The sequence below is a fragment of the Populus nigra genome, chromosome 1 (assembly GCF_951802175.1).
Source record: "Populus nigra chromosome 1, ddPopNigr1.1, whole genome shotgun sequence".
Lineage (NCBI taxonomy): Eukaryota > Viridiplantae > Streptophyta > Magnoliopsida > Malpighiales > Salicaceae > Populus > Populus nigra.
Window position 1 is genome coordinate 41,306,613 of NC_084852.1, and position 9,597 is coordinate 41,316,209.

Below are 9,597 nucleotides of genomic sequence, written 5' to 3' on the forward strand. Positions count from 1 at the left end.
ATCCTCGTTACCTTCAATCGTGTAGCAGTATATTGATATCCAGATACATATTTATCTCTATATTTGAAACACTGCCCCAATCTATGCCTTTGTTCATACAAGGTCTCATAATCATTTTTCTATCTTTATTGACTTCCGTTCTTGTACTGGAAGATTACATGTTGGCCTCCCCACGTGAATTTTAAAATTAATTATTGGCACGAACTTGTTTTTCCTTGCAACAACATTATTTGATTATTACTGCCATTTGGCTTGCTCAAAGGCTATCATTAGTTCTATTAGTTTAAGTATCTTCAACATAGGTTTAATATCTTTTTTTAATCCACAAAAAAAAAATGAAAAATGATATTACTAAAAAACAGCAATAATGATATTACTAAAAATCCTCGAAAAATACTAATAACAGCAATAATGATATTACTAAAAAACAATATAAAGAGTAACTGGGGTGCGTGTATCTGAGTGCATTGTCGTTCTCAGACCACTATCAAACAAAATCCAGATCATGAATACACTGCACTGGATGATGCAATAGAATAACCCATAGAAAGCGCACTTACAAAGCTTAGAAGACGCGATAGCATGATGATTGACGGCAGGAGCTAGACTTAGCACATATACCAGTTTTCAGGTGGAATAAAAGTTGAACCTGGTCTTTCAGCGCAAGTTCATGATCCTACCTCAGCAATACTAACCAGCAGCTTGCACGTATTAATGCTCCCAGTAAGTGCTACCTTCGGATCCGGATACCAGGGATGTCTTTCAAACCCATCTTTAAAGCTGTTTTTCTGCAGAGGGAAGGTGGTTTTTGTAAGCCTATTGACTCGGAAAATCGGTTGGCTAGATCAACAAGCGAGGTTTTATCCCTTCCAATTTCACTGATGGAGTTATAATAGTCTAGCCAAGCATGATAAGCTCCTTCTTTGACACTACTATCAATCTTTGACATGGACTCCTCCATCTGCAAAAAGTTACACATATAAAACCTGTGAAATTGCATGCCCTGATAACAAATAGATAAGAGGGACTAAAACTCTAGAATGCATGCATTTTGATGTTTCAGGGTGGAAAGCATTATATTTGCACTTCAAATCGAGGCTGACTACATTTTAGTTACTGTCTATGTCAGGACCACAACTTTCTGATACAATCAAGGATCATCAAATGATGTTAATTCCACAGTTCACATAAAGAATTCATCATTAAAAATCTTGTTTAACATAAAGAATCCCAGAGCTTCAGAATGTTAATTGTGAATTCTACACATGCCCTTTGCATGCTTATTCTCTAGGTTCAGTTTCATTTCTTTTAATATCAAACCATGACTAAAACCTCTTAGAATGCTGAATAAAAACAAGAAGCACAAAAGAAGCAATTAGAGCAAGCAATAAGTTCGGGAAGTGCCTTAAGCTTAGTTTCTGAATCCATTTTTGGTAAAGGAAACTTATCAAGTGGCAGGTCTTTTAACTCATCCAGGAAATATTCTTCCCATGGTGCGAGCAATAAGATCCCTCCTCCATCTTTCCCTTCATGTCCTATTCTTCCAAGCCGATCTATATATTGTTCGCGATCACAAGGAATCCCCACCTGATTATTGTTAAAATTGATGCATTATTTTACAGTACTGGGAAAACATATATATAATACTGGGTGTTGGAGAGATACTGTCTCTTGGGGCATACATGATTTGATGATCAGCAATTTATACAAGCAGAATATGAATATATAACTTTCTCAAGAGTTGTTGGTACCTGAATGACCAAAGTAACATCAGGATAATTCATTCCATGAGCAGAAACATCAGATGTAACAAGAACCAAACGATTTGATTCCTGGAATTCATCAGAGACACGAGTTCGATAGAGTTGAGGCTTTCTAGAATGCATCTCCCTTACATTCATTTTCATTTCCCGGAGAAGTAGATACATGAGTGATGTTACCATCCCAGTTGTACAGAAAACAATAACCTGGAGCAAGTTAAATGTCCAGGACTCAACCACACACATTCCACTTTGCAAATAAACAAAATCCAAAAACTACAGAATCTTACCTTGTAATCAGGTGCCTTCTGGATATGCTCCTTCAGAAGATAATGCACTACCTGAAAATGCAATTCGTGCGGAGAGACAAGAAAAGACTGCTTGATCTGTAGGAGCAGAAACAAGGATTGATGCTTTTTGCTTCCCAATTTAGAAACAATTACGAAATCAAATGCCAAACAGTCAGCGTGATTTTACTTATAGTGATTAGACATCTAAAACATCCATAGTCGTTAAGCCAGTGATAGAATGTTCAGCCTAAGGCAAACTGTGGGCATTGCTTTATAGGTAATATGATAATTTGTAACTGTGGGCATTGTTTTATAGGTAATATGATAATTTGTAACAACATCAGGTAATCATCATCTGTCATTCCCTGATTGATAATTTACCGCAACAGTTTCTTGATTTAAGGTATACCTTAGCAGGAGTTTCCATGCAACTCACACCCACAGTATTAACAAAATCATGTTCCCTTTTCAATACAAGCTGAGAAATTCGATGAACCTGCATAAGCATGATTAAAATCAGAAAGAAGTCATGTGACACAATAGTGCTGCTTGTTTGACCCATCAACAAAGAGATGAGGAAAAATCTAACCTCTTTTGGAATTGTTGCAGAGAAAAGCAAGGACTGTCTCTGACGGGGCAAGCAGTCTACAATTTTCTCCACATCCTTCCGAAACCCAAGATCAAGAAGGTGATCAGCCTCATCAAGTATAAGCATCTTCAATCCCTTCAAATGCATGGATAAACCACTTTTATTCTCAATGTGATCCAGCAGCCGGCCAGGAGTTGCAACAAGTATCTGGAAACGGTTAGCACCAGAAAGTGATCTACATGTTTTAATCATGAAACACAGGAATAGCAACTACATATTTATTTCTTTGCCTTTCTCCTTTTCCATGAACATGCCATGAAATTAGTCGAAGTTAAATTCGCAAAAAACACAATAGCACACGATCAAACCTGACAAGGATCAGATTCAAGGCATCTCTGATCATCTTTGAAACGTGTTCCTCCAACTAGTGTTTGCATAACTATTCCATCATGGTACTTCAGTATAACATTTGCTTCTGCTGCTATCTGACTTGCTAGCTCTCTTGTGGGGCAGAGAATAAGAACATATATCGGGGAAACTCGTAGCTTGGCATTGATACTTCTTGCCTTCAAAACTGCTTCAATTGCAGGAAGCTGTTTGTGTTTTACAATGGCACTGAAGGAAAGAAGCTAAAATAGCATAAATTACTTTACAGGAATGACAAGAGACTTGTAGTTTACCAAAAAAGCTGCACTTTTTCCTTTGCCAGTTTTGGCTTTGACCATAGCATCCTTACCTGCTCCAAATTGAAGTGAAAACCATTATTCAAACTTCACAATGTGTAAGTATGATCATTTTTCAACAGAAATTATTCTCAATATGTATATTAAAGGTATAGTAATAAATGAAGCATGGCTTGACTTGTTTGAGAAAAAATTATGGATAATCAAAATGGAGCAAAGAGAGCATTTCTTCAGGATAACAACATGAGATATGCTACAAGCATCCAAACACACTCATGGCCTCGCACACGCCAAAAATGAAAAAGTTGACCAGCATGCGCACACTAACAGTATTGAACTATCCTGACTTTTGAGCTAGCAGACTGAATAGTTGCCAAAAGCACTCATAACTGAAGATCAAACATAAAACACAGTTGGTATACCCTCAAGGCAGACAGAAAGAGTAGCCTCCTGTACCCTGGTCATTTGAACATAACCAGCTGCTGTAAGTGCTTTGACAGTCAATGGAGACAGACCACATTCATCAAATCTGCAAAAATACATACAGCACAAAATCACCAATTAACAAATAAAACACAAGATCATTACATTACACATTACTCCAAAACCTCTGCCTTTACTCTACCCTAGACTCTCCAGAACATGCAAAGTTCCCTTTACTTTTCCCGTTCTTTTCAAACCAGACAAAAATTATGCACATTTGCCGATGAATGCCGAGATTACCTTGGTAGTTACTGCCATAAGACACCATTTAAAACCAAGAGAAACCTTACCGTTTATCGCTAAGAATTGAATCCCCGTCCTCGTTATCCCCGTCATTTCCGGCTAACTTCTTTTTCCTCCCCAGCTCATACCTAATCAACTCCACTTCATTCGCAAAATCATTCTTCTCAAGCTCCTTAAATGGAACCCTTCTTGTCTTCTTCACATCATACTTCCCCAAAGCATCTCTACTCCCAATCTCCTTCGCACTCCTCCCTCTCCTCTCTCCCCCACCCTCCATATCATCACTCTCATTTCTCCCAAACCTCCTCTGTTTTTGTGTTTCGAAACCCTTATTCTTCATAAATTCACTCACATTCCTCGAATTACTCACGGCCCCTCGCTCATTCCCTGAATCTCTCCCAAAAGTCATCACTTTGTCATGAACAAACCCATAATCTTCATCATCATCACTCGAAGAACTCTCATTTCTCCTAAACTTCCTCTGTTTCCGCACTAACGGCTTAACAGAAACACCACTGGACCCAAAATCTAAATCTCTACGCGTGGAATAATCTCTATTTTTCACATAATTAAACCCGTTTTCTTCGCGATGCCGCGATACACTGCGCCCTTCTGACATTAATTTTCTCAAATCTAATGGCGAATTAATCGATCCTGACCGTTGATTAGTCCCAACAAATCCTGGCCGTTCATCTGATGGGGCTTTCAATGGCCCATCCATTTCGTTCCACAAATCTTCAGCTCCTTCTTTCATGAACCGATCAGCGAGGGCTTTGATGTGCTCTTTGGGGCTCATGGGATTGAACTTACTTGGGTCCGGGTTCAGGTTCGGGTCGGGTTGGCCGGCGAGTTTGGAGCGGATGTTGGAACGCATCCGGGCTTGGTAGAGTTGTTTTTCTTGGTCAAGGAGACGTTTCTCTTTTTCTTTGGCTTTTTTCTCGTGGAGGCGTTTCCATTGCCATTTGTTTAGACCTCCAGGGAAGGTTCGTGGTCCACCACCCATTAGTCGAATGAAGATTCGGGTCCGGAGCTGTTCCGATAAGGATTTGGAGCGGTGGATGAGTGATGGGTACATGATGGCGAAAGGGAAGTGGAAATGCCAAACTGAAAGGGTTTGGTGAACACTTATTTGTAGGGTTTAAGAGAAGATGGGTTTTGGCTTTTATAGTCATGATTTTTCCCCCACAAAGACAAATGTAAATTATAAATTGGTCTCTATAGTTTCCAGAAATCAATTAATCAGTCCCCTTGTTTCAAAAACGTTTTTTTTCTATTGACCAACGTTGACCACTCGAAACAAATTTTTTTTTAATAAATTTAAAATTCATTGCGGATTCGATTGCTAATTTAGATTAACGGAACCTTTTCTTTTGTAAAGATGAATGGAGTTTTTGTGCTAAAGAAATGATGAATCTTCTAATAAAAAATGAAAAGAAAAAAAGAGTTAATATTCATAAATGTTTTGAAATAGGTGACCCCAAATACATATATTATAGGCTTTAATCTATCAATAAATGTATTCATAAACCCCCCCAAAAAAAAAAGTTATCATTCATTAAATTTGATTATATGAAGTCGAAGTAGATTATTCATCTAAGATGCTACACACATCAATTTCCTGTGTACCCACCTGGACCTCCAAAACAGAACATACAATAATAAGGTTCTCCGAGCATTATTAACACCATATACCTCCACAATAGCCGCAAACTCTTCCGTCGCTAGGATGTTGAAAAGCATGCTTTTCATCCATAACCATAACATCTGCACATAATGCAACAAGATTCATGCATGGTTTTGAATCCCGGTTCAATGCTTGGATTATCTAGGTCAATTTTATTTTTTTTTAAATTAAAACGATATCATTTTAGTAAAAAAGTAAAATAATAGTCAACAGATGACAATCGAGTTTTTTACTAGGTTTTGTCGGGTCAACCGAGTCATCTTGAGTCGTGACTTTCGCTATTTTTTTAAAAATCCAGCTTGGTTCCAACCCTGGATCAGCCGGGTCATTGATCTGCCAGACCAAGTTTCAAAACTATTGATTAATGTCTTTAAAAAAAAAAATTCATCAAAGTCCATCGACGGAATTGGAGGTCTATAAACATGTCTTCCCCAGTCAATGAAGTTAGCTAAGCCTAACAATCCAGTGACAATTAATGTAGGTATTGCAGCGTTCTTGCTCAAATTAGATTTAAGTTTATTGTAAATTAATTTTTTAAACTAGAAAAAATTATATTTTATCAAATCATTTTAAACTTAGATTTAGATTTGTATTTTTCTAATCCCATAAAGAATTAATAATTTAGTAGCTCACTATTTTATCCAATCCAGCCTATTAATGATAGAATATGATTAGTTTTTTTTTCAAGAAAAGTTTTATCTAAACCTAAGCAGTCTTTTTAGCTAAAAAAACATCAAAGTTGATAAATGGAGGGAATTTATTTTGGTAATTACCATAATTAATTCTATATTAATGCTAATTCCAAAATCATTTGTAAAAAAGGTTGAAGAAGAGTGTTTTGGGGTTAATTTTTTCATCACAAAATCTACAGAATTTGTGACACTTTTTTTCACCTAAATTTTCAATTTTACTCATTCAAGCTGTGGTTTTTCAATTTATTTTATATCTATTTAAAGCTTAGAATTGGTTCATGTAGAAAGATATTTGAGTTTATATTTCTTTGTGTTAATTAGATCTTGTTTAGGAATGCACTTAAACAAGGTGATGTTGTTAAAATTCCATAGGCTTATTGAAGTTAGTCCTTTTGCATAAAATGAAAAGCAAATAAGTCTTTAAGTATAAGGGATTGATCCTTAACAATGATAACAAATTTCAAATTGATTATATACTAAGTTCTTCAATAAGTAAATATCTTTTATTGATTTTGTTTAAGTATACTTTCCATAAATGCTAAGAATTTATGATAGGAGTTAGTTTTATTCTCTTATGCATAATTATATGTATGTGTTAGTCTGCATGTTTGGATTGTATCTCAATCTTTTATGCAATTTTATATATAATTGCTTAATAAGCATGCTAGTCTTTTCTTATGATTGTAAATTTATTATGATCTTAATATATTATAGAAAATATTGTTCTATTTGACCACCTTGAACTTCAGAAAATTCTTGTTAGAAAAAGCGCTAAAGTTTTTAAATAATAAATTCAATTCCATTATTATTGTAGCTTTGGACATGTAGAATTATAGTGATTTCGTATGCAATACCTACATCTTTAATATATTAGACAATACATAATATGATGTGTATAGCTCAATCAAGAGTACAATGACAATTTGAAAAGTTTTGGACAAAAAATTCAAGGTTGAAGTTGCTGGTATGAAAAAGTTCACAGTCAATAAGTTTTTAGATTTCAAGATGGTTAGCTCAAATATCATTATGAGTCAAATTCAAGAGTTTCAACTAACCTTACATGATGTTTATGCTAAATATATAGTAATAAATAAACATTTTCAGGTAGTTGCAATTATTGAAAAATCATCATGATCTTAGAAAGAATTCAAGAATTACATTAAGCATAAGGGAAAGGAAATAGGCTAAGGGTAGAATAAAATAATAAATCTAAAAAAAGAGCTAACTTTTCTAGTAAACCACCTAAAACAAACTTTGTAGAACAAGTGGTGACAACCACGAGAGGGGTGCATGTACTCTTTCTTCTTTCTTGTTTTTAGCCTGGCGTAATGCACGATAAATTCATCCCACAATAAAAACCTAAAGATAAAGCTTATTGAGAATAGGAAAATTGTTGCTAAAAAGTTTAATGACAAATATTTTATTTGTAATAAGATAGTGTATCTAGTTAAAAATTGCAAAAATATAGCTCATCAAAGTAACTAAGAGGGGGAATGATTATTGAAGCTAATACGACTGAGGTTGATTGCCTCACTGATGAAATTTCATAAATGAATATGTAAGTTGTTGTTTTCAAAGTTAACTTGATAAAAAATCTCAAACATCAATGAATTGTTACATAACCGTCACGTGAACCTTTTCATAGATATACATCCTCCATATGGAATTCTTATGCAAGTCAGTTCAGTGTATATATATCTTATAACAAGTATCTACATATTAGTTTTAGGTATCTCTTATACCTTAACTTATGAGAACAACTGTTTTTTTTTTCATAAAGAAAAGAAAATAATATGTATCAATCTCTACGATTTTAATAAATATCCAATATTTAAGAGAGTATCGACGATGAACATTTTAGGAACAATACTTTGATGTAATAAGAATCTCATAATTATAACAACTGCATAATTTTCTTAGCAAATCATTTATGTCTTGTGAATTTTATCTTTACTCTAGATTCATAAATTAAATATTAGATTTATTAACCTAATATTATATGAATATTAAAGATAAATTAAGTCTTTATTAATAATATATATGTAGTTACGTGAATATAATAATATTACGTGTAATCAATCCATTAGTTATAGGGCATATTAAACTAACATGCCATACACAGGCTACATTTAGATATACACTCTCTACAACTTTAATTTATTTTTTCTTTCTGTATATTATTTTTTCCTTTTATATATATGAACTTAAACATTAAAGAGTCGTTATTTCTCAAGGGACTTGCTATTTCAGGTGAATAACCTATTCCTCCAGTCAAGTCCATCAATATTAGGTCAACCCAATCACACCAATAACTCAGGACGTAACCATGAAAAGTCTAGTTTTTATTTGAAGTTTTTCTAGGATTTCATCATTTACATATCAAGTTTAGCAAAGATAAATGAAGTTTAAATACAATTAAAAAATAAATTTAATTTTTATGCTCATAATTATTTTATATATATCTTAAAAAATTAAGTTTACAGAAGGAGAGAGACAACTTAATTATGAAGTTGTGAAAGAATGCTTTCTTAAAAATGCAGCTGGTTGTTCTTTGGGAGTTTAGTTAAAAGTCAAGTGTTCGAAAAAGAAATGGAGATGGTGTGTGTTCAAGTATTCAACAGAGAAAGCATGCTTGGAAATTTTCATGGAAAAAATGTTTCAACTCTAAGGGACCATTCAAATTACCAGACTTAATATCTCTCTCGTTTTTTTGTCTGCCTTTTTTTTTTCTTGCAGAACTTGCTATCCAGTTTCCTGGATATGAAAATAGGCATGCAGAAGAGGAGATATTAACTTACGTTATGTGTAATCAAATGATAGAAATCACAAATCTTTGATATCTGATCTTTTATGGAGGTCCCAAAATGACTCCTTTGATTAAGTAAAAAGATGATTTCGTATAAAATATTTTTATTTTATGAATTTTTATATGTTCATAAGAAATTTACTTAGAAAAAAAATTATTTTATGAAAGCAAACGACTTGGAACCTTACAAAAAAGTCCTTGACATATTTGGCCCTCCACAGCAAAGACCATGATTACATTACTTCAGTTGACGGAAATTGACAGAACGGGGTGATTAATCTTCCCGGAAACATTTGGAATTTGATCGAGTGAACAGCTTTTTGGTCGTGGCCTAGGCTTGCTTTTTTCATTGAAAGAATCCATTCAC

General features: G+C 34.2%; 1 protein-coding gene across 1 annotated transcript; it reads right to left on the reverse strand.

The window, feature by feature from the left end:
* Window positions 1-348: 348 nt before the first annotated feature.
* On the reverse strand, window positions 349-5,165 carry LOC133701674 (probable DEAD-box ATP-dependent RNA helicase 48). The gene is made up of 10 exons (XM_062125731.1): window positions 4,096-5,165; window positions 3,745-3,851; window positions 3,320-3,375; window positions 3,008-3,232; window positions 2,640-2,846; window positions 2,460-2,546; window positions 2,051-2,146; window positions 1,752-1,967; window positions 1,405-1,587; window positions 349-961 (listed from the first exon to the last, which is right to left on the reverse strand). The coding sequence occupies exons 1-10, from the start codon at window positions 5,121-5,123 to the stop codon at window positions 731-733; spliced, it is 2,436 nt and encodes an 811-aa protein (XP_061981715.1). The 5' UTR covers window positions 5,124-5,165; the 3' UTR covers window positions 349-730.
* Between the last annotated feature and the right edge of the window lie 4,432 nt (window positions 5,166-9,597).

Excerpts from the sequence above, each read along its gene's own strand:
- LOC133701674 (XM_062125731.1), bottom strand. The coding sequence starts at position 5,123 with ATGTACCCATCACTCATCCACCGCTCCAAATCCTTATCGGAACAGCTC. Across the intron at positions 3,852-4,095 it reads TCAATTCTTAGCGATAAACG|ATTTGATGAATGTGGTCTGT; the intron begins GTAAGGTTTCTC and ends GTATTTTTGCAG. Across the intron at positions 2,147-2,459 it reads GCATGGAAACTCCTGCTAAG|ATCAAGCAGTCTTTTCTTGT; the intron begins GTATACCTTAAA and ends CTGCTCCTACAG.